Consider the following 25716-nt stretch of genomic DNA (forward strand, 5'->3'; position numbering starts at 1 on the left):
TTCGATTCAGTGAATCGGGACGTCCTCTGGAGGATTCTTGGTCTTCGTGGGGTGCCACCAAAACTGATCTATCTGATGTCTGAACTCTACTCTGGTACTGAGAGTGCTGTGAAGTGTGGTGGTACCATCTCTGACTTATTTCCAGTTGTTACTGGAGTTCGTCAGGGATGTGTACTTGCTCCCACACTTTTCAGCACTTGTATGGACTGGATTCTAGGGAGGATGTCGGAGAGATCAAGTTGCGGTGCGTCATTTGGGAATGTCAAGATCTCGGACCTTGACTTTGCAGATGATGCAGTCATCTTTGCGGAGACTTTAGACATCCTCTTGGGGGCCCTCGAGGTGCTGAATGAGGAGTCGGAGCCGTTGGGATTACGGGTTTCTTGGGTCAAAACTAAGATCCAGGCTTTCGGTGACATCTTGGATGCTGCTGTCCTGTCTGTGTCTGTTTGTGGTGAGGATGTTGAGGTCGTGGAGAGATTCACTTACCTTGGCAGTGATATTCATGTCTCTGCTGGCTGCGAGTCAGAGGTCAATAGACGTCTGGGTCGGGCCTGGGGAGTCATGGACTCACTGGATCATGGGGTGTGGCGCTGCCGGTACCTGTGCGGGAGGACGAAAGTCCGAGTCTTCAGGTCCTTGGTACTTCCAGTCTTGCTCTATGGGTGCGAGACTTGGACTCTGACCAAGGATCTGAGACGGAGACTTAATTCCTTTGGTACCAGGTCTCTTCGGAGAATCCTTGGCTATCGCTGGTCGGATTTTGTGTCCAACGAGCGGTTGCTGAGAGAGACTCGGATGAGATTTGTTACCTGCATAGTCCGTGAGCGTCAGTTGCGGCTGTATGGACATGTGGCTCGTTTTCCTGACTCTGATCCTGCTCACCAGATTCTCTCAGCGAGGGAGTCTCATGAGTGGAGGAGGCCAGTGGGTCGACCACGTGCCTCATGGTTGCAACAGGTTGACCATCATCTCAAGGAGATGGGGATGGGCCTGGCATCTGCCTGGGGGATGGCCAGACGGAGGCCCCTGGAGTACCGGCGGAAAGTGGACGCAGCGACGTGCTGTTCTGGCACATGCTCCCATACCTGACCTGACCTCGAAACAGGTATTTGCCTGTGACCCCTTCCTAAATGGGTTTTGCCCCAAATTCGACACTTAAGAACAACTGATCCTTCATCAGGAAGGTCGAAAGAATATTTCCACAAAGTTTCATTAATGTACTCAAAATGTGATTTAAATGTGAAAGTATCACCCCCTTGAGGCCGTTCTTAAATGCATTTTGCACCAAATTCCTCACTTAAGATTGCACATCTGTAATGACAGTGCCAAAGTGAAACTTTTGGCACCAGTTTTATTGATGTACTCAAACATGTAATTTAAACTGACTTTGGGGGGTACTTCAAGCACTGCCCCCTACTGAATGCACCAATTGGAAAACTTAAGAATGGTCATTCGGAGGTCCCAATCCCATCATCTGATGAGTATATCTCTCAAACCTTTTGTACTCGAAATGTAATACAAATCTCTGTTTGCTCCCAGATTACTTGCTTCATGGTGGGGATGATGTTAGATAGATGATGAGCTGTGATCGGTTTCCACCAGATGCAGTGCTTTGCAGTCAGGACAAAGAGTTCAATTTTCACCTCAACAGATCACAGAATCTTTTCCCTCATTCTCTCATTGTTTTTCAGGTGCCTTTTTTGCAAACTCCATGCATACTGTCATGTGCCTTTTTCTCAGGAGTGGCTCTCTCTGACCACTCTCCCATAAATCCTAGATTTGTAAAGTGCTGCAGAGATTGTTGTGCTTCTGGCAGGTTCTCTCATCGCAGCCAAGGAACTCCGTAATTCTGTCAGAGTGGTCATTGGGTTCTTGGTCAACTCTGTGATCAAGGTCCTTCTTGCAAATTTGTTCAGTTTGGTCAGATGGCCAGCTCTAGGATCAGTCTGGGTAGTTCCATATTCTTTTCATTTCCGAATGATGGAGCTCACTGTGTTCCTGGGAACTTTCAACACTTTAGAAATCCCGTTCCCCAGATCTATACCTCCTCACAATTCTATCTCTGAGTTCTGCAAACAGTTCCTCGGACTTTATGGTAGCGTTTCTGCACTGACATGCACTGTCAACTCTGGGACCTCATATAGAAAGGTGTGTTTCTTTTGAAATCATATCCAATCATTTGAATTGGCCACAGATAGACTGCTATCAAGTTGTGGAGACATCTCAAGGATGATCAAACCAAATGGGACACACTTGAGCTCAATTTGGAGTGTCATAGCAAAGGGATTGAATATTTATATTGATACAAGACATTTCAGCTTTTCATTTTAAATTAATCTGAACAAAAATTTCTAAAAACAAGCTTTCACTTTATCATGATGCAGGATTTTGTGTAGATTGCTGACAATTTTTTTCAATTAAATCCTTTTTAAATCCAGGCTTCAACACAACAAGATGTGACAAGAGTCGAGGGGTGTGAATACTTTCTGAAGGCAGTTTGTTCTGTGCGTTTTCACTTGCTTCGTACTCCCCTTTTTGTCTCACGCTATCCTCTGTTTTTTGTCACTAAAAACTGATTCAACATTTTCCCTGCCCACTTTCTAACACTTGAAGTCATGTCCACATTTGGGTTAGGTTTAGGGATATCTACCCGAAACTCCTCTCCGCATCCACTCATGTGTTGCAGTTGCACTCGTATCCATATTTGGCGTTTGCCTGGGCAGGGACGTACGTAAAACATCGGACACTGAAGTGTGCAACTGCTAAATCCTGTCTCTAACAGGTGAGCGACTCCTGCAACACAATATTCTTTTCTGTTATGTGGTGTATTTGTTCGTTAAAACTTGTAAATGTTTGATTTGTTCGGGAAAAAAATTGTATATTATGTATGGTTGCCAAGTTTACCAAGTTGATCGCGATTAAGAACCTTTCTTTTTTGATATCCTGATTCTCTCCTTGTCGAACCAAAATGGCAGAGCTTCATCTTGATTGTGAGAGGCCCTGGGTTTGATTCGTGGGTTGAATCGTGAGTTTTACAAAGGTGCCCCGTGTGGGAAATATTCCCATTTATATAATTATGCATATCTCCTCATAGCAGCTAATTCGATGACAGATGATTTATTTCTCGATTGCTTGTTGGTGAGAGGTGGAATTGTGCTTTTAAGCTGTATGCATATCTGTGTTTTTACCTCCACCACCAATGGTTGGATGGAGGTTTTGTTTTCACCCCTGTCTGTTTGTCTGTGAGCAGTATATCTCAAAAGGTTGTGGACTAATTCTGACGAAACTTGGTGGACATGTTGGGTGTGTGATAAGGAAGAATGTATTCGATTTTGATTTTGATTAAGATCCGAATCCGGATCTGGATCAGATAAAAAAAATTGAATGCACAAGTGATTCTTCACCATTCAGAGATTGGGCCAAAAATGTTGCACAGCATGATTTTCGAAACAAAAATGTGTGGACGGATTATGACAGCACTAGGTGGATGACTTGTGTCAGTAACAACAAGCCAATTCGCTTTTGGTTCAGGTCTGGATACATTTCCAGCCAATCAGTGGGATACAAAACGTAAACTGTTCAGCGTGGCTGAGGTATGCGCACTACCGAGTGCTGTTCTAGGTTTTTTTTTTAATGTCTAAACGGTATAAGGAGAACTCATCGTTCAAAATTTTGTTTTCAGGAATGACACTTTGAATGCCATTTCAAAAAAGAATTTGAAGTCCATGTAATGAATGTTAATGTGTCAAAAAAATAATCTGTTGAGCCATTGCGGAGATTAAAATTCAAACCCTTTTATGTCCACCTATTGAAATGATGTTATGGTCAAACAGGTACAATATATTTAAATGTATCAGCTATGGTCAAACAGGAACTGTAGATTTAAATGTCGCAGTTAAAATATGGAATTATTTAATTATGTTGGTTGGAGGGAGGGGTTGTGGAAGGAATGATGTGGCACAGCAGAATGCCGCTCCCAGCTTTTCTGTTCTTATTTGACAGTTCTTGTTTGGCAGGGGAGCGGAGGTTGAACTTCGGGTTGGTTCAGTTGAAATGAACCAAATATTTCCTTGATGTACAAGATCATTACATTTCGCTGTGTAATAATTCAATAAATAATGGAAGATTTTTTTGCAACTTAGTTTTTCAACACTGGTGCATTGGATAATTTGTATCTCAATTCGGAGCTTTTTTTCAACTTTGGATGAGAAAATGAAATTCCTTTGAAATAGCAATTAAATATATATATTCTTGGGATCAAAAGACAATTTATCAACAGTCTGAACAGATGCATCTATGCTTCAGGGTAGGACTTCCATATGGGAAAGGCAATGCTTTTAAAAGTTGACTTGGTCAATGAAGAGCTTGGTTTTAGCTTAATGGTTAAGGTAGCTGGCTTAAGATCTTCGTGTCTGAATTAACACCAGGCCGGTTGACTCAGCCTGTCATCCTTCTTCGATCGGCGAAATGAGTACCAGCTTGTTGGTAACAGGGAGCATTGCATCAGTGGCACAGCCATGCCCCCAGATAATGATGCAGCCAGGCAGCCACAGGCTCCATACAAATAAATAAAGAGACTGAATCACAAGCATGAATTGTTAACAGCACAATCACATCAGACATTTGCTCGGCTATGTTAAAACATCTTCCCAAACACGTGCAGGTCTGTGTGAAACATAAGTACGATTCCCGTGGGAATCCCAAAGACATAGCCAATCAGACATTACAGGACTCCAATTTTCTGAAGAGCGAATCCTTGCAAGATGTAACCAGCAACTACATCGAAAACAAATAATTGAGAAATGACAAATAAATCGGTAATATTACCAATTCTGGCTGAGATAGTATGACTCATGTAATATTGAGGTAATGTTCATAATATGTCTGGCATTTACACTGTGAATTAAGAACCATCGTTTATGCACCACTGGCTGTCCTTTTAAAGAAGTGGAACTTTTCCCGCCAGCACTTCAGTCATGTTTCACCACCACACCGTGTTGTCACCAAATGGACCTGCAATCCTTTTCTATTCAAGCAATTTTCACTTTTTTTTGTGAGCCTGCTCTTTCATGATGTATTATGAGTGTGCTAACCTTCTTCGCTTTGTTACCAAATGTTTATGAGCCATGATCTCTGCATGGTAAGAGGGGTTTGGTGAATCTGAGATTATTATATTTGTACAATGCACATTATCTTGTGTACAAACATCCTTTACATTTTTGGATGTAAGATTGAAGCTCACAGAAGAGTAAAATTACAAAACATGAAAAGCTACATTTACACTCAGGAGAGAGAAGTGGAAAGGAAACACAGTAACACGTAAGTAAAAGTATTGGGTTTGGTTGGGTTCTTGGAGGTAGAAAAGATTGTGAGGAGGGATGGGAGGAAGGGGTAAAATGAGATGGAAGTGCATTCCTTGCTTGACGTGCTTGAGGGAAGAGTGGGATTGGACAGTCTCACATTAGTAGTTCCACAAGGTTGGCAGGATAACCGAGAGGTATGCCCACTCCCCTCTGAGTAGTCCAGCCTGGGTTTGAACTTCTGCCCAGTTAATGTCATCCTGGTGTTTAGCCTGCTTGGCGAAGCATTAAATGCTTGTGACATCCTTCAAGTAGATATTGTTGCCCCCAGCCAGTCGAAAATAAACCCCAGTCGAATGGCAAAGGACTTTTGCATCCAGGGAGGGAGTAGGGAGCTGAGGTTGCAGTTCTTTCGGTACCTGAACGTTCTGAGAGAAGGGATGCTCCTTGGTGTGGCACCCGACAGAGGTCGTGCAGTTCGGCCCACAGCCGCACGTGTGGAGACCGTGTCTGTGAAGGAGTCCGGGTGGAGAGCATGGAGTCCAAGGTAGAACGTGGCAACAGACGGGATCCAACGAGAGACCCGGTCAAGGTCGGGTGTACTCGGACCAGCACAACAGATGGGCCGCCGAGGCGAGACGTGGGCAGGCACTCCATGATCACGACATTCCTTCTTCAACCAACAACCAAGGGACCAACTCAACCGCCAAACTCAAGACTACACCACAGAACTCCAGAACTCCAAAGAACTCAACCACTCAACTAACGACCTTCCTTCTTTCTTTCTTTGCAACCAGCCAACAAACCCACCGAACTCTCTCACTCCACTCTGAGGATGGTGTCGTAATTTATAGATCCCCCTGGGCAGTGAGGGGCCTTGGCGAAGCTGATGTCACCGTCCTCCCTGATTGGACAGGGCCTTCATGGGATCCGCCCTTTCTGGGCGGGATTTCAGCCAGGCCGGGAAAGCCCGCTCACTCCATGCGTGTTTGAGGAAGGTGAACGGTGATACAGCCAAGATTGAATTGGAACATTTGGGGAAGCCAAAAAGGAACTGCGGATGTGAAGATTCTGCCTCGGAAAAACGAGGCTCCGGAGACGCAGGTGGACAGTGGATCGTGATGGAGGGGATATAAAGATTTATTAATCTAACTAAAAAAACATCGCAACGCACCGCCTTTTGCTTTCCCACTACACACAAGGAGGGGTTCTATCTGCACATATACTTAATGGCATAACTAACTTCGGGACAACTGTATGTTTGTATGCATACAGTTCCTTGAACCGTAACACTACCCCCTCCCTTTTGCTCGACTCGACCCGAGTCATTTACATCCATGTGGCATGCAGGTGTAGGTTTCCCCTAGTACATTTTACCTACGGGTCCCTGAGTGCGACATTTTGAATATATGTCCCAAAAATAAATAACCAAGTGCGTTGCGTAACTAAACTAACAGACTCATTCGGACAGCTTAACTACATTGCCGGCACTAAACAAATAACAGGTGGGTCAGAACTATATACATTTCTAATATTTACACTACCCATGGTCCAGGACCTGTGACTTGAGGAGAGAACAAAATAAAGGCAACATTCGTGGTTGAGTGCCACAGCAGGCAAATTGATGGTCAGACGTCTTCGGGACCCTCAATGGTCCCTTGTTTGTCGGTGAATTTTTTATTTATATATATTTTTTATTTCGTTCCTGGCTGCTGGAGGCAACTCACCCTAACACGGCAGGCCACATGCCGTTTCACAGTCAATTTGAGCTGGCCTTTATGCAACAATGAGATATCCGGGCTGCTCAATGCAGTCCCAGGTCCATTTGAACTGGCCTTTATACAACAAGGAGATATCCGGGCTGCCCAATGCAGTCGCCGGCAACGCGGCTGCCTGCAGGGCAGTCCTTGCAAAATACTTTCACAGAGGTGGTCCTAGCAAATAGTGAGGTGTTATGACATGGCAATGCAAATAAAGGCATGGAGAGGTATGGCAACTGGAGCCAAGGCAAAGGCATCAAAAGGCATGACAAATGCAGACCAGGTAAGGTGCGATGCAACAGGTCATCACATGAAACTGGCCGGCCTCGGCGTGGTCTCATGAGGTTGTGGAGGGAGTGCGGTGGTGCCGGCCGGTCCAGAAACGGGCTCGGACCTACCCTACTGTCTCCCCCCAACCTATCGCCTATGCCTGTCCTTGTTCATACCCACCCCCATTAGCTTGCAACAAAAAAAAAACGACATTTAGACTTTCTTATTTATTTATTTATCTATTCTTATTATTTTTATTTATTTATTTTTTATAATTACGTCTGTCCCGAACATCCTTATCGTCTTTGTTTTGCTAACTTGTCCTGACTGTCCATCCCCAATCCCGAAGATCCCTGAGAAAGGATTGAGGAAGAGACAAGTGAATCTGTCTCGGGGCCTAATGCAGCTTCACAATAGCTCCCACAGATTTCAGCAACTTCCAAGGCAAGTCCAGCGGCCTACGAACAGCGAAGGGATGTTTGGTGCGAAGGGGTACACATTTCCTATCGATTCTACCATTTATTAAACTTTAATCTATCCCCGGGGCTTTTCAACACGCCTGTCTCTTTAAACGATTGGTTCCAGCAACCACGATTCCCATCACCTGTGTTGGTGTTCAATATTAATTTGGGCCTGGCCTGCAAATGCTCAACTGGCAGGTATACCCATCTGCCTAACTCGATCTTTGGCACCCCAGGTCTCCGATCCTATGAACTCCTTATGAACGTGGGGAATACCCTTCTCTGGCATCTTCCCCGTCTATCCCCACGTGGCATTTTGGTGCTCCGGTTCCCGTTTCCGTGGGCTACCCGTGCCCATTACACTAAAGCGGTCCCTTGGACCCATAGCCTACTCTGGCCGACTACTTTGGTGCCCTCTACTCAGTACACATATTTCATCAGCCACGCTCCCAGCCGGTCAATAGTCTCTTGCACCCTACAAAAAGGTTTTGTGCCTTCTTTCAACACCAACAACAAACCGACATTAGGCCATCAGCCCTAAGCTGTATCGTGCAGTTTTGTTCCACTCATCGGGAGGGGGGGGGAATAGACAAAACCTTGATGATATGATAGTATATATCCAAATACATACGTATCCAAAAGTTCTCCACTCAAATCGCTGCAGTTATTGTGTATTTTCATCTGGAAAATCGGTGCATTCCATGCGCTCTCTCATTTGAATTTTCTCCACTCGGATCACGTGTGGGCCATGTGACGCCTCGACAGCCAATAGATCGGCTGACATCATATGCAAATTACGTCAGACTGTCATGTGAACAGCTAAGTTGTCCAAGATGGTAGCTTCCTGCAGGGAGGAAATCACCGGCAGCTGATCGGCGATTTATCGGAAATTTTTGATGAATATGGCCAGTGAGGACGCTCCCCAGTGTATTATTCACCAGGACAATGTAGCGAACAAAGAAGTCAAACGTTTTATGCCTGAAAGATGGGATAAATGGAGAGAAAGTGTCAACAAATGGCTCATCTTAGACGGTCACGAACAACGTTTAGCCGAGAGTGCACGAGTTTATATTGAGTGTGAAGAAATCCCGAGTCATCTGGGCTATCACGACACTTGCTACCGTCGCTTCATCGATGCAAAAAGAATACGTGGGGCTGAGAAACGTTGTTCACAAACCATGCATGATGACTCTGCAATTGTTGATGATTGCATGCATGAACCATCGCCAAAAAAACTGCGCTCTGCATCGAACATTGCTGGACATGTTGAGAGTTCACGGCGACACGTCCTTCCTGCTGTCTGCCTCATTTGCAATAGAGCAGATAAATACTGCAGGGTTCAAAGAAAGAGAGTGTTGGATAGACTATGCCAGGCTGAACCAGAAACAGCAGGTATTATGTAATGTCCGGCCATGGATGACCGGCGATATATAAAGCTGTCCGAGGCAGGGTCAATGGCGTTCATTTGATGGGTCGATGCGCTGGCGTTGCACAATGGTTAGTCCTCCCACGCCGGCAGTCCGGGTACAATAGGCCCATGATCGAAGTTAGTCCTCCCGTGCCGGCACTCTCGGCTAAACGTCGTTTTTGACCGTCAAAGACGAGCCAGTTGTTGACACTTTCTCTCCATTTATCCCATCTTACAGACGTAAAACGTTTGACTTCTTCGTTCGCTACAGTGTCCTGGTGAATAATACACTGGGGAGCATCCTCACTGGCCATATTCATCAAAAATTTCCGATAAATTTCCGATCAGCTGCTGGTGATTTCCTCCCTGCAGGAAGCTGCCATCTTGGACAACTTAGCTGGTGACATGACAGTCTGACGAAATTTGCATGCGATGTCAGCCGATCGATTGGCTGTCGAGGCGTCATATGGCCTACACGTGATCCGAGTGGAGAAAATTCAAATGAGAGAGCGCGGGGAATGTATCGGTTTTCAAGATGAAAATACACAGTAACTGCAGCTATTTGAGTGGAGAACTTTTGCATACGTATGTATTTGGATATATACGATCATATTATCAAGGTTTAGTCTACCCCACCCCCCCCACCCCCCGCGATGAGTGAAACGAAACTTGATTTTCAGGCACTTCCTGAGCCATGACTGATGGCCTACATCCTTTTGGTTAATTTAACTAACCCACAAACTAACATTACACTAACTCTGGGTTCCCTTGGGTGGGATTCACTCCTCCCCCCAATCATTCGTTCGCACCATGCATTCCACATTCACTCCATTCACACTCGGGCCCGCTGACCCACATTCACTCATTATGTTCCTTTCTCTTTTTTTTTTTTCTTCACACCAACACTGATGCTCTACTCGCTACGTTTCCCTAACTACCTCGTGCTCCCCGTCATCCCTTACTCAAATCCACGTTCCATTTAACTCTATCGCTAAGCTACGTCCCCACTATTCGTTCCATGTCTGTCCATGTCTCCAATTCATTCTAAATTCTAACCTAAATTCCCCTATCTCGTGTTACCAGGCCCAATGGAGGATGACTCATGCCCCCATGAGGCCGGTCTATCTCATGCTAAACCCTTCCCCGAACTAGTCCTCCTTTTCCCCCAACTAGGATGTTCACTACATCCTGTCCGGGCTCGTGTACTCGTGGTTAGGCTCTGCCAGCCTTGCGTCGCCAGGGAGGCGGTTTACAACTCGCTCGTCCCCTTCTTTTGGCTGATACCTGAGGCTGTAACATCGCCCCATGAATCGCATTATCTGCTCGCTTTCGGGCTATGCCCCATGTGAAGCACAGTGCGTTACACACCTGCCCTTCATGCTGCCAGATCCTCGCTGACGTCACTTGCACATGGCCCGCACCGCGAGGTTTACCACGCACACAGGCCCTGCGGTGTCGCCATCGGGACTCGTTCCACGCGTCCCACGAACAACACACGCGGTGCGCAGCACGTCGGGACCCATACACGTGCTCACATGGGGATACATTCTTTTCAAATTCACTCGACCCAATTTGCCTCCATTTTAGCCATCCACGCCCTGGTCTTGTACCAAGCGCCGATCATTTTAACGCCGACTCCCGATCACGTAAACGTTCACGCTTGGGCCATTCGCAAAACATGGAACGGATATCGCACGTGGCGTCCCACGGAGCCAGCGCGGTTCCCGAATAGTTCCGTGCGACCCATTAGGATCGCCATTCCCGTCCGTCACATGACCCACGTCTCACGTGTGGGTCGGTCCGTGTCCCATCTCCTCACATGTACTCACACATGATATCTCATTTGCACGATGCTTACCTTCTGGCACACACTCCGGGACAATCACAATGGGGGCTTGTGTTAGCCCAAAATATCCCAGGGTTTCTATCCCCCCAAAGCTCGGCATGTGCTCTTTCGCACCATGCACCCGTTCTTCCTCGTACAGTCTTATCGGACTCACCTTGTCACGGTCTGCCTCGAGGGAGAATATCGTCTCCCCTTGTTCCTGTGGGAGGTTAACCTGACCCCCGCACTGGGTCACAAAACATTCCACACGCTCAACTTCAATGTCCCTTACAGATCTATTTGTGTGTGCTCCTCTTTTATTTTGTGCAACTCGTTCACCTCGTTAATGATGCCCAATTCCTGGCTCTTCGTCTCTACCTGTCCGAGTTTACAGGTTTCACTCATGACTATAATGGCGTCACTCATCACCTCGACCTTGCCCGTCGTCATCGCGGTCCAAACGGCCTCCACACTCCCTCTCGACTCGGTCATTTCCGAGTACAGTACTGATCTCATTCGCCATTTTCCGATTCAAGCTTTGCATTTCACCCTTCACCTTTACCAGCTCCGCCTTCATTTCCTCCTGACCCCCCTTCAGTTTTTGTATATTCCAATCCATACGTTTTTCTATGTTTTGCAGATTCCCATTCATTTGTGTTTGGAAGCTTATTCCCATGCTTTGCATTTCCCCCTTCATTGCTTGCATATCACTCCTCTGTGCTTGCGTATTCGCATCCATTTGATTTTGTAAATCCCCCTTCATTTGTGTCAGTATCTCCACCAACGGGCTCATGTCAAATGGCTTTTGCGAAGCCGATACACCACGATCGGGAGCGGATCCGACAGGGATCGCCAGGTCCTCTGAGGGGGAAATTTGATGGAGGGGGTGCCCAAACATTGTCGCTGTCACCCCCAATGTTACCTCTGGGTTTGGCTGCAGGGAAAGGTCTTCCTCACAGATGTTGTCCTGAGCCACGGATTCCTTTAACATTATTTCAGAACCTACCTGTACCAGCTCGTCTTGGTCCGCCATGGTTCGTACCAATAATTAACTAAAATTTTAAATCCTGCTCTTAATTTTGGGGGGAAAGAGGGGGGGGTTGCCAAGCACACCCCTGATCCGAATCCCGTAAATTTCTCGATGGGGGATCCGTATCCCACTCCTGACACCAAACTGTTGCGGGCCGGGGTCCAGTGGCGATAATGACCACGAGGTGGGGGAAGTTACGTTGTCTCCCACCAGACTCCCGGAATTGTAGGCCGTCGCTCACAGATAATTCCATGACACGGCGGGTCGTTGAACCGATCGTGGATGCCAATACCTCAACTGTGTAGCAAAGGGTCTTCCTGCCAGGTGTAATCAGTTTACCTAATTAACCATGCAGTTTTGACTACCGGGGAACCACGCCCTCGGTATGCCTTGCCTGAACCAGATCACTCTACCAACTATGGTAGAGTACCAACTACCAACTCCGGATCGGATGCAACCGAGCGGAACTGCCAAGGACATACTGGCTAGAATTAACAGATTTTCGGGGATAAAGACCCGGCTAAACTTAAATCCGAACCATGCTGGACCAATGAAGGAAAGGACAAAAACTAACTGGGAACATTTTTGCAATAATTTATTTACACGAAGCGAGAAAATTAATGTGGTACAGGAACAGGTTTATTGGTATGTTATGCAGGGGACAGAAGAGAGAGATGTAGTGCGACAATTTTGCAGCAACTTACAAAAGAGGACACAGAGCAGACTTGTCGTGAGAATAAAACAGGCAAGATTTACAATGATCAAATATCTTGTATCGTTTTTATTTAATGGACAGGCACCACACATTCAAACACACACTTGGATAAAATAAACCCCAGTTGAATGGCAAAGGACTTTTGCAGCCAGGGAGGGAGCTGAGGTCGCAGTTCTTTTGGTCCCTGAACGTTCCAAGAGAAGGGGTGCTCCATGGTGCGGCACGCAACAGAGGTCGTGCAGTTCGGCCCACAGCCGCACGTGTGGAGACCGTGTCTGCGAAGGAGCCTGGGTGGAGAGCGCGGAATCGAAGGTAGAACGGGGCAGCAGACAGGACCCAACGAGAGACCCGGTCAAGGTCTGGTGTACTTGGACCGGCACAACAGATTGGCCGCCGAGGCGAGAGGTGGGCAGGCACTCCGTGATTACGACCTTCCTTCTTCAACCAACAACCAAGGGACCAACTCAACTGCCGAACTCAAGACTCCACCACAGAACTCCAGAACTCCAAAGAACTCAACCACTCAACTAACGACCTTCTTTCTTTGCAACCAGCCAACGAACCCACCGAACTCTCTCACTCTACTCTGAGGATAGTGTCATAATTTATAGATCCCTCTGGGCGGGGAGGGGCCTTGGTGAAGCTAACGTCACCGTCCGACCTGATTGGACAGGGCTTTCATGGGGTCGGCCTTTTCTGGGCGTGATTTCGGCCAGGCAGGGGGAAGCCCGCCCATTCCACGCGTGTTTGAGGAAGGTGGACGGTGGTACAGCCAAGATTGAATTGGAACGTTTGTGGAAGCCGAAAAGGAACTGCGGATATGAAGATTCTGCCTCGGAAAAACGAGGCTCCGGAGATGCAGGTGGACAGTGGATCGTGATGGAGGGGATATAAAGATTTATTAATCTAACGAAAAAAAACATCGCAACGCACCCCATTTTGCTTCCCACTACACACAAGGAGGGGTTCTATCTGCACATATACTTACTGGCATAACTAACTTTGGGACAACTGTATGTTTGTATGCATATGGTTCCTAGAACCATAACAATATTAAAATGGAAAATCCATCTGCGAGCATTAGTCGGTGGGCTTTAAAGATCCTATAGTGTCCTTTCTGCAGTGTCGGCAAGCTATATCACTCTGGGCAACTTCCAAATTATTGCACTAACCTACATAATTTAATAGGTTGCTCAGCCGTAACCCCCTCCCCACTTTCTCTCAAGCAAATTATGCTATCTGCAGCCGTGTTCCACATATGGAAAAAACAAAAACAAAAAGCAATTCCACAAACGTAAGAATAGATTGGAGGAGAGGTGGTACCACCAATCTGTCTGCGTCATGAAAGCAACAGGCGTTGCACTTTTTTTTTGTATACCTTGTCGAGGCTCGTATGAGAGCGAACACACAACGCACATCAAGGGGGCATGAGACAGGAGGAGAGGGAGTGGGAAGGACAAAATAGTGGGGAACAGAGACATTTGGAGATCTGTGGAAGGGAGAAGGATGGGACGGGAAACATGGGGAATAGAAGATGGACATTACAGGTACGTTCAGGAAGGAAAGCAGGGAATTTGAAGGAGGTGGGCTTGGGTGGATTATCGAGGGTAGAAAGGATCGAGTATTTGGATGGGGGATGATAAGAGGTGGTGGTGAACAGCTGTTTTGAAGGCTTGGAGGGAAGAATGGGAATGAATATAGTGAGGGAGTTTATTCCAAAGGCCGGAAAAAAGAGAAATGAAAGAGTGAAGGTGAGCAGTGATTCGTGATTTTGGTAGTTTTACCAGAAGGGGGTTGTTGGCGGACCTAAAGCGCCTTGCGGAAATGTGGTGGGGACAAATCGCAGAGAGAGCCGGGGGGGCGAGGCTGCAGAGGAGACGGTAGAAGACAGAAAGACCACCGACCAACCTGCGGTGATTGAGTGAGAGGCCCAAAGACTCAGCATCATTGCGGGAGATGCCAATGATCCAAAATGCCTTGGTTTCTACAGCGTGAAGCCGAGAAAGGTGGGAGGCAGGAGCACCAGCACAGAGGGAAGAGCAGTACTCCATCAGGCTGCGGACAAAAGCTTTGTAAATGGTCAGGAGCTCAGGTGGGCCGAGGAAGGACCTTGCACGATGGAGGATTCCCAGTCGGCGACTGGCTTTGGAGGCAAGGTTTGAAATGTGGCTTTCCCAGGAAAGGTCATGGCAGATAGTGAGACTCAGAAGCTTGAAAGAAAGGACTTCTTCCAGAGGATTGTTGAGAAAATGGATGGGGGGGGGGGTTTCTAAACGGTCTTTTCGAAGAGACATAGTGAGAGTGTGAGATTTGTCCGGATTGAAAGACATGTTCCATGTGTTGGACCAGTTTGTGATCTTCTCCAGATCAGAAGTGAGCGAAGAAGCTGCTGCTTGCCGGTCTGAGGGATGACCGATGGTACGGCAGAGGGTGGCGTCATCAGCAAAGAGATATAGAGGATTTTCCAGAGAGTCGGAGAGATCATTGATGAAAACCAGAAAAAGAACAGGGCCCAGAACGCTACCTTGAGGAACTCCAGCCTGGACAGGAAGGGGGGATGAAAGAACTCCATTTAGGGCCACACGTTGACCGCGACAGGAGAGGAAGTCTGTGAGCCATGAGTGGAGATGGCCTTGGATACCATAGGAAGAGAGTTTGGTGAGCAGGGCAGGGTGCCAGACCGTGTCAAAAGCACGTGATATATCGAGGGATACGGCTCGGATTTCCTGTCTGGCATTGAGGGCTTCCATCCATTGTTGGGAGAGCAGAAGCAGCATATCCAGGGTAGAGTGACCTGGTCTGAAACCACTTCTGCCTCATCATCGGAAATTGCAATGACAACTCTATATCTACGATCACAAAGTGCTCACCAAGGGTAAACTTCCCCCAGCTTCCCCTTAGCGATCACCCGCGACTTACCCTTGGCCCGCGATAAAATGTTTTAGCATATTTTGTTCAGATCGTCATATGACCTTGACCTTCGACATTTTGGGATAGAGCGTACATTAAGAAAATGTGCCCCCAACTGGAATCTATCAATAAAACTCAACATAATGAAAATAACAGCAAAATGATTCAAGTTTTGAATAAATAGGTGTCTTTTGTGAATTTGGTCACAATCTTACAAAAGCAGGTCAAAGACACCAATCAAATATCATATGCACAACTTCAGTGCAGAAACACTGTTATGATGCAAGAACTCATTAGGAGGCCAGGCGGTCATTGAAATTTCACATTGGAAAAATTTAGCGATGACAAAAAAATGATAATCTTTGTTTTTCGTTCCGACTGCCATTTTACCTTACCTCTACCCCAGAGGGGTATGATGTAAATTACATGTAATTGAGCGCATTGCTCAAGGCTATCAAGAGAGGGCAATTTCCTTACAGACAAACCTGGCGAATTAGGGTGAAAATGTTAAAATGCTTATATAATTGGATCTTGAACTTAAAAATTAGGTTGAGGTCAAAAAAAAGTCAACCCGCATATTTGGTATTCCGAGTATTGTTGCAAAGTTTTATTCTGAAAGTCCCAGCCGGCTCCCAGATATAGCTCGGACATTAATACAGCTCGAAAATTGGGGGTGTTGGGAGTGCACCAAGAAAAAAAACCATTTTTTTCAAAATGGTGGTTTAGTACTCCGAGGGGTCTAAGAAACTCTGTGGCATCATTAAAATTGGGGGCATGAATTGAAGAAACAAACCCAACAACAGCTATAAGCCTCCCCCTATCCTATTGAGGAGGGCTTCTCACACTGGGGTACATGGACCCCGAGAGGGATGTGAGGTTTTCCTGGGGGTACACGGAGGATTGACCAAAATTCACCACAAATACAGTTATTTCACCACTTTTGGTTCATACGTGCCTAAGTGGTAAGTGAGTTATCTCCATGCACCAAAAATTGCTTAATCGCTGTTACACACAGTATATATATGAAATTTTTTAACTGACCACCAGACATCCCTTTGTGCTGCCCTCTGATTGAGAAACATTGGCGCCATGATAACCATCTGATCAGTCGATGTTGATGTAGAAAGGAGTGGACATGAAGTGGAGAGATGCTGAAGAGGTGGAGAGAGAGAGAGAGAGAGAGAGAGAGAGAGAGAGAGAGAGAGAGAGAGAGAGAGAGAGAGAGAGAGAGAGAGAGAGAGAGAGAGAGAGAGAGAGAGAGAGAGAGAGAGAGAGAGAGAGAGAGAGAGAGAGAGAGAGAGAGAGAGAGAGAGAGAGAGAGAGAGAGAGAGAGAGAGAGAGAGAGAGAGAGAGAGAGAGAGAGAGAGAGAGAGAGAGAGAGAGAGAGAGAGAGAGAGAGAGAGAGAGAGAGAGAGAGAGAGAGAGAGAGAGAGAGAGAGAGAGAGAGAGAGAGAGAGAGAGAGAGAGAGAGAGAGAGAGAGAGAGAGAGAGAGAGAGAGAGAGAGAGAGAGAGAGAGAGAGAGAGAGAGAGAGAGAGAGAGAGAGAGAGAGAGAGAGAGAGAGAGAGAGAGAGAGAGAGAGAGAGAGAGAGAGAGAGAGAGAGAGAGAGAGAGAGAGAGAGAGAGAGAGAGAGAGAGAGAGAGAGAGAGAGAGAGAGAGAGAGAGAGAGAGAGAGAGAGAGAGAGAGAGAGAGAGAGAGAGAGAGAGAGAGAGAGAGAGAGAGAGAGAGAGAGAGAGAGAGAGAGAGATATTTGGAGGACACATGCATGCAGGAGATAACAGGGGTGGAGGGAGGAGGGAACTGACATGAATGGGGTTTGACACTGTTAATGGTTATGAAGAGGAGTAGGAGTTAAAGGGCGTGTGCAGGCAACCTCTGACAACTGAACTACTCATGCCTCCCAATTTTAATAAATGGCAACACACATCATGGAAAGGGTGAAATGAGGGCTTATTGAAGGCACGGCAGAAAAGTAGTGCTGTAGGTACGGGAGGACGGTCAATGCACCACGCATATTTGAGTGAGACAGGTTTGGGAAATAGACTTTATGAGAAAGAAGAGGATTATATTTTGATGTAGAAGAACACGTGTGGTGTTTCTCACGTAGAAAAAAAGGAAAGTGAAGCATTTCAAAGTGTTATAAAATGCTTTAAAAGTAAGAAGCAATTAATTCAATTGAGATTAAATTTCAAGCTTTTGAGAAAAGGAATGGATAAACAATGAACGTTGGAAAGAAATACAGGCAAAAGAGATTGTGATTTATTTTTGGAGTGAAAAATAATGTTGATTTTTTGAAGCGTGGAAGGGGAATAAAATGAAGTTGAAGAAGGTCAAAGGATAGCATTTGGGAGAAAAAAAAGTGGAATGAGGGACACGGCATCAGAGCAGACAGAAATTGCCAAGCCGAGTCACTGAGGAAATTGCCAAGTGGACTCACTGAGGCAAATGCCAAGCAAACTCGCTGAGGCCTTGATGAGTAGGCCAGACACTCACAGGGAGACAAATTCGACAATACACCACAATACACCATATTATATTATACGGCGAGATAATGGTGGGTGGTTACACCTACTATTGGTCTGGTCGCTCTGATGGTTAACATACCCAAGGAGTTGCTGTAGCTGTGTCCAATAAGCTGACCCCAATGATAATTGAGGTAACACCGGTCAACGAGCATATTATGAGATTAAGGATTCGTCACTCCTTAGGTGTCATTTCACTGGTCTCTGTTTATGCTCCGACTGAGGCGAGTGATCTCACCGTGAAGGATGCATTCTATGCCACGCTCGAGTCTGGTTGATCAGTGCCCCAGACGAGATACACTTCCAGTCTTGTGGGATTTCAATGCATCGACTGGAACTGATAGGGATGGTTATGAGGTGTGTGTTGGTCCCCATGGGTCAGGAACTATGAACCAGAATAGCACTAAGTTCCTTGACTTTGCAAGAAGTCATGGACTTAGGGTGGCTGGTTCATGGTTTCAGCGCCCACAAGCTCATCGCTGGACTTGGTATTCCAACGCTGGCGGTGTGGCAAAGGAGATTGACCATGTCCTCATTGACGGTCTTTGGAGGATGATCCAGAACTGCAGGGTCCACCGGAGTGCTCCGTTCCTCAATACTGACCACAGGCTTGTTGAAAGCAACTCTAAAGCTGCACCTTAAATCCTGGAGAATGGTACCATCCCAGCCTAGGCTGGATGTTGGCAAACTCAGGGATGAGATAGTAGCTGAGGAGTTTGCGAACAGGCTGAGTGGACACTTGGGGGGTCTGGGTGCTTTGGGGGGTCCTGAAGAGTTGTGGAGTGACTTCAAGACCACCATCCTTGATGTTGCCGGTGGATGTCTTGGAACTCACTGCAGGGCAAAGAAGAATTTTGTCTCTCAAGAGACACTGGATACCATTGACCAACTGGATACTGTTCAGGGAGCTGAGGCGTAAAACTGTACGTGCACTGAGGATGGACAAGGAGGCCGATGTGCGAGGAATCTGTGAGGGGGTAGAGCATCACCTGTGGACAGGTGATTCTCGTCCTGCTTACAAGGGAATTCGTGCATTGCGCTCATCCAAGCCCATCCCTCGGAGCACTGCAGTTAGAGTAGAGAGTGGTAGGCTCTTGACAGAGGAGTCTAAAGTAAAGGCCCGCTGGGCCGGTTACTTTGAGCAGTTGTACCAGGCTGATCCCCCAGCTGTCGAGTTGGACGTCAAGGGTGTTACAATCCCTGTTGCTTACCCTCGAATCAGCTGTGATCCACCTTCACTTGTGGAAACACGGGCTGCGGTGAACCAGTTGAAACGGGGCAAAGCTCCAGGGATCTGTGGCATCCATGCTGAACTTCTCAAGGCTGGTGGACATGCTTCACTCGTTTCGTTGCATGCAGTTCTGTGCTCTGCCTGGAACACAGACATCATTCCAACTGATTGGAAGAGGGACCTTGTTCTTCCTCTCTGGAAAGGGAAGCGTGATCGCCAAGACTGCAACAACTACCGAGGGGTGACGCTGCTCTCAGTGCCGGGCAAGGTCTTTGCTCGGATAATTCTTGATAGGGTTCGCCACCATCTGCTTGAGCACCAGCGTCCAGAGCAGTCAGGCTTTACACCAAAGAGGTCAACGATTGACCATATCCTTGCTCTTCGTGTCCTCACCGAACGCAGACGGGAGTTTCGGCAGGGGTTGCTTGCAGCCTATGTTGATCTCTGTAAAGCGTTCGATTCAGTGAATCGGGATGTCCAAAATATATATATATATATATATATATATATATATATATATATATATATATATATATATATATATATATATATATATATATATATTGTTACGGCTGTGGAAATACGCAATACACCATAAAGGGTCCTAAAATCATTTATGACGCTAAGTTTATGTGCAGATAGTTCCCCACCGTTGTTTAAAGGGAATTTGTGTGATTCATTGGGCTGTGACTCTTTGAGATAGCCATTTTTCTTTATCTATCGTTATTTTGGATCAACCACCTTAACCACAATGCCAACCACGCCACCATTACAACAAACGCCAACCACGCCACCATGACAACAACCACCAACCACGCCGCCTCAACCACCACCACGTTGCCACTTCAGCAGGGTTGCGAGAAGCCTGACATTCGACAGGAGAGAACGGACGACGGCCTCATCCCTCCCCCCCCCGCCCCCCCCCCAACGAAAAGCACGTGCGGAAGAAATGCGGGGAGGCAGTTCTTAAAACAAAAGAGCCGGGCCGACCTCTCCTGGAATTTTCCTCCCCCACGTGCCGCGAAGGGAGGGGCGATGCGCCGTCGAGATAAAAAGGGGACGCGGAACGAGAGGTGAGGCTGTGGGTCTGGGGGTAGTGGTCGCTCTCAGTCTGGGTCGTCGACATCGTTCTCTCTCTGTTCCTGATGCCCCTTCTGCCCTCCAGTCCTTTCTTGCTCGGCTGTGGGTCGTGGAAGCACCAGCAGCAATGCCGGAGAGAGCTCGCTGATCATGCCAGGGGCCCAAGGACAGGCGCGGCTACGCAAGGCCGTGGGGAGTTGACGTCGCGACCAGCCCACTGTTGCGCCACGAGGGCGCGGATAGGACCCTTCGGTCCTGATAGGACAATAATTAAAATGATCATGAACGTCGGTGTTTTTATTCAAACAGTTGTGTTGCTAAGCTCTGCCTTGGAAGGATTGAGGTGGCAGAGCGCCTCTCCCTTGCATTCCAGCAGCACCACACACCTGCATTTCATTAGTCCTGTGTTTGTATTGGTCCTGCGAATGCCAACAAAGATCCTATTTGTCACATTTCCTCATGACATCTTCATGTGACATTACAGCTGTTGCTTGCCACTGTTAAATGCATGTGTCAACACGAAAAATTTGGCATTGTGGGAACTGTCTCTTAAAATGAAAGACTGCCAGACGATTGAGGAGAGGTATCTGAAACTTATCAGAAACTTTCTGAAATGGTCGAAAAATCTGAAACTTTCTGAAATAGGTATCTGCAGCATGTAGAGTATCTGGGCTTTTTTAAACAGTACAGTATACACTGCATGTCCGAGTTACCAACTACACGGCAGAATCCTGCTGATTTTCAATTTCATGTATATGTGTGCAGTCAAAACCTCTGTAAGGTAGAAAAGTCCACACAAGATGCCATTAACACATGGTTATGGGCAGAGAATAGAAGAACAGGAATAATTTGGCAAAGGGGGGGGGGGAGATGGGATGAGGATTAGCTCCAAGTGCTTGACGTTTGTCTGGGTCTTGACTGAAACCATTTTGGCACTGCTTTACTGGCAAATCCCTGGGGAATCTTAAAGTTGGTGACAGTTTCTTGTGTTCTCCAAAAGTGTTATCTGTAAAAGACAGTCTCTTTTTTAGTTCTGTCCAGGGCCTTGAAAAATATTTAAAAAAATTTTTTCTTCCAATTGGGACTTTTTTCAATTGGGACTTTCCAAAAATTCCAATCCAATTTTTTCCAATTTTTCCAATTCCAATTTTTTCCCAATTTTCCAATTCCAGGGCCAATTTTTCCAATTGGGACTTTTCTTTACAAAAATGCATCATGTATGTACAATCTGACATCATGTCAGAAAACTATTCATTCACACACGTAAAACAATTCAATCAAATGTTCTCCACGCCATGTATGGAATGCTGAAGTCCCTGGCACCGTGACAAGTCCAAAGCACCCCGACACGATCTCTTTGCCAGCTGGATGCTTCACTTCTCCACTGGGTGCCACAGCTGTTGGCTGAAAACATGTTCATGGTGGAGCATTTTCGATCGAGCTTTTAAAAGATCTCGCAGGGCACCCTGGCACCTCATGTTATGCACTCTTGGCCATTTTTGATTCGATTTTATTTCATGAACGTGGGTATTCGTTATATCAGATTATGAGTGTGCTCCATTTATTTACTTCTCTGACCGTTTTCATGTCCGTCTATCTTTCCTCCTGGGATTCTCATTTTTCTTTGTCCTGTGCTTTCAAATGATGAACTATTCCGTGAAAACACCTTTCATGTGATGACCCACCATTGCAGATTTTGCAAGTGAGAAAACATTTTGGCATGGCTTTAATTGTAAATTTCTGGGTGAAGTTATAATTGTTATTGTTCTCTTAAAGAGGCTGGCAGAATTGGCAATTCTAACCGGCAGCCTGGCAGATTATTTATATTTGTGCAATTTTCTCAATTTTTCCAGGAGTTTCAAGGACTTGGACAAGTTTTTTTTAGGACTTTCTAGTACTGAAAAATGCTATTTCATTTTTCCAGGAATTTCAAGGATTTTCAAGGACTATTTGAATCCTTTGAATCAAACAACAAAGTTTGTGAACATGGATGGGGCTGTGACGACTGAAGAGGGTCAGGTAAAAATACCACGAAGTGGAAATCAAAGATCCCTGCCACGTGAATCGTGGACAAACAATGTGGAATTCCTTGTGGCAACTATTGGCAGTGTCGTTGGACTCGGAAACATTTGGAGGTTCCCCTATCTCTGTTACCAAAATGGCGGAGGTAGGATTTCTTCATCCAAAATTATTTTTATCATTATTAACTGGCTGATCCTCATTATTTATAATGCGTACTTATTATGTTTGGAAACAAAGAAAAATATAAACCCTGTCACCACCCCATCTGCTCCATACATTTCGTTCCTAAACTAATTTCAAATCGATGTTGCTTTTCTCTCCAATACTCTAACATTCCTTTATTTTCATTTCTCTTTCCGAGCATTCTCCTTTCTCTTAATTTTCTCCACTTATCACCCTCGCATCTCCCACCCCAGTGCATGGACAAGAAATATAAGGCCCCTCACTGAGTGTGTCCTCACGTCCTTAACACTTGGTCACATAATAACACCATTTTACCTTTCGTGGCAGTCCTGCCTGCAATCATATTGACTTTAATGATGCTGTGGTACAACAATCACAATAGTATGTCCTTTCAAAAGTGCCACAGTGGCAAAATAGACACATTTTCAGTTACTCCTCACACCATCCATAAGGAGCTGCTTGACTTTTTAAAATAAATGACATAAGGTTATCATACAAGTGAAAGGAAAGTGAAGTTACATGAGAAAATAAAGTGACTACTTTTTTAATGATTTGTTCGAATATTTCTGAACTTATCCAAAAGGTGCATTCCTTGTTCCCTACGTGCTGATGCTCCTGCTCTGTGGCATTGCTTCCCTTTTCATGGAGATGGCTGTGGGGCAATATTCACGCCGGGGACCGTACCACATGCTGTCTCAATTTTGCCCCTTGTTTAAAGGTATGCACCGCATGTCTGCATATTACATATGAATATTGTTCAAAAGCATGCCAAACTTAACCTATATTCCTAATTTGTGAACTGGCCTGTCATCACATTATCGGTTGAGATCCTGGGCATCATACAAAGTGTCACTTTGGACAAACCAACCCGAAATAGAAAAGATCAGTAGCTGCTTTGATCCCTGAAAGATGATGTTCAACCCCAAAGTATCAAAAATTTATCCTGCCATTTTAAAATACTCCTTTTGGGCTCGTTTCTTTCTTTCTTTCTTTCTTTCTTTTTGACCAAATTCTGGAGGAAAGAGTCTTGAGCTCCTCCCTTCACCTCACTATCAGATGCGACCTCTTCTGGGCAGACCACATTTCAAACCTGTCCTCCAAGTCCAGACACTGACTAATCAATCACACACCACCTTGTCAGTTATTGCATTTTAGTACAGTTCAACTTCTCACAGAGTACAAGTTGATGGAAAATGTAGTGGAGAATGTTCTCTTTGTATACTAAAGTTGACACTTCCTAACTTTCTACTCTTGGATGTTGGAAAAACTTAAAATCTTAGCATCATGAGCAGTACCAATCAGATTGTTGATGCAAATGGATTGCACTTGTTCACAACAAACTGGGCAGAACCTTGGTTTTTCATCATATTTCAATTTTTCTTTCATTTTGTTTTATTATTTTGTATATGAAGTTGAGGCTCGCACAAATAACATGAAAGAGCGAATAAAAAGAATATGTAAAAAAGAGAGCAGGCAATGTGTTCTTTATTGTTGAATGTGATTTGTGCATTCAAATTATCCAAATATAACAATGGAACAAATAAAAGATAAAGTACGAAAAAGGGATTACAAAAAGAATATCCTGAAAGATATTGTTTGTCCTTTTTTTGGTTGGTGTGGAGCCAAGTGTATGTTTTCACATCATTTCACACATCAAGCTATGATATATGATATATTGTAAATAACTTTTTTGCACTGCTCCAGGCTTTTTGGTGGGGTGTTTTGGAAATCATCAATTATATCATGGAACTTAATTTGAGACTTCCTTTGGCAGGTTTGGGCTTGGTGATAATAATGGTGGCTTCCATTGGCAATTCTTACTACATCATCATCGTGGTGTGGTCGATGTTCTACCTCCTCAAGTCCTTTCACAGTCCATTTCCATGGCAAAACCAAGCCATTTTGAGCTACAATGAGAGCTTTTATGCAAATGAAAGCACATCTGCAGGCCAACTATATTTCAAGTATGTGTACAATGACTCACACATCTTGGTTTCAGCTATGTTTTTTCTTGGTTCTGCTAAATCGGCTTTGTCGTGCAGCATGCATGATATATGGGATGTTGCCCTGAATTTTTACTTTCAACCTACCGCAGCCAGGAGGTGCTACGCATATCCCAGGGAATATCACATCCTGGGGGAATCTGCTGGGATCTGTTTGGACTGCTACTGCTTGCTTGGATTGCTGTTTATTTCTGCATTTTCCGTGGAATTAAACTTGTTGGCAAGGTGACGTTAAATATTTAAATATTCGTGAAAAATTGATTTTAGTAAATAATCGTTGACACCACAGAGGCATATTAACATAATTTGGGAGAACATAACACTGCAAAAGGCAATACAAGTACATTCAAATCCATGTCATCTTTTCTTAAATACTTGTTATTGATAAACTATCCTTCAACCTCCAAATGCAAAGTTCTCTCACCCCTTAAAAAAAAAATCCATTGAGGTTATTGCAGAATCAAGTGAAAGGAAAAAGTTGCAAGAAGTTTTTTTTTTTCCTGCCATTATTTGAAGAATAGGAAAGGGAATATAATTAATGATTGGAGTGATCGATGTCAAGCTATGATTTGATGAATGGTGTAAGCAACAAAGTTAAATTGCATTCAGGAAGCAATGGGAATTGTTTCAAGGGCAGAAGAGAGCATTTCCAGAATGAGGGCCGGAGGCTAAACAGCCATTGGGCAGAAAACTTTGTCGTGAAAGTTGAGGGAAATATGGCTTTTATTTCGGTTAGAGAAGAGGTGGAGAGGCTACAAAGGAAGGAACTGCAACCAATAACATAATTGGTGAGTGCCGGCAGGAAAAAAATAATTACAGGGGAGGAAAAGTTAAAAAATACTCTTCACTCATGCCAGGAGATGGAATATTGATATGGAGGAGGTGAAGCAAAAGTCGATATTGAGGAATATGATATAGTTACAGTAAGTGAGACTGGTTTAATGAGGAGAGAAATAGAGGACGGGACTAATTATTGGTGGGAGTCCACTCCA

General features: G+C 45.4%; 1 protein-coding gene and 1 long non-coding RNA gene across 7 annotated transcripts in view; one reads left to right on the forward strand and one right to left on the reverse strand.

The window, feature by feature from the left end:
- The window catches only part of LOC147011056 (uncharacterized), a 28225-nt gene extending 17393 nt beyond the window's left edge, over window positions 1–10832 (reverse strand). The window contains exon 1 of the long non-coding RNA XR_015052502.1: window positions 10571–10832. This is a non-coding gene — a long non-coding RNA (uncharacterized LOC147011056). The remainder of the gene's footprint in view (window positions 1–10570) is intronic.
- LOC147011057 (sodium- and chloride-dependent GABA transporter ine-like) overlaps window positions 2538–25716 on the forward strand; it is a 129302-nt gene continuing 106123 nt past the window's right edge. For 5 of the 6 annotated variants that reach the window (XM_085860235.1, XM_085860231.1, XM_085860233.1 and 2 more), the window contains exons 1-5: window positions 2538–2785; window positions 22441–22683; window positions 23305–23439; window positions 24496–24685; window positions 24817–24949. In XM_085860235.1, the coding sequence (XP_085716361.1) occupies window positions 22503–22683; window positions 23305–23439; window positions 24496–24685; window positions 24817–24949 (639 nt within the window). In that variant the 5' untranslated portion in view covers window positions 2538–2785; window positions 22441–22502. Of the gene's footprint in view, window positions 2786–22440; window positions 22684–23304; window positions 23440–24495; window positions 24686–24816; window positions 24950–25716 lie in introns of those variants that run through there. The other variant, XM_085860234.1, reaches the window with a different exon arrangement.

Source organism: Eptatretus burgeri, chromosome 16, assembly GCF_056783735.1.
Source record: "Eptatretus burgeri isolate ZD-2024b chromosome 16, Ebu_testis_v1, whole genome shotgun sequence".
In the NCBI taxonomy this organism is placed as follows: domain Eukaryota; kingdom Metazoa; phylum Chordata; class Myxini; order Myxiniformes; family Myxinidae; genus Eptatretus; species Eptatretus burgeri.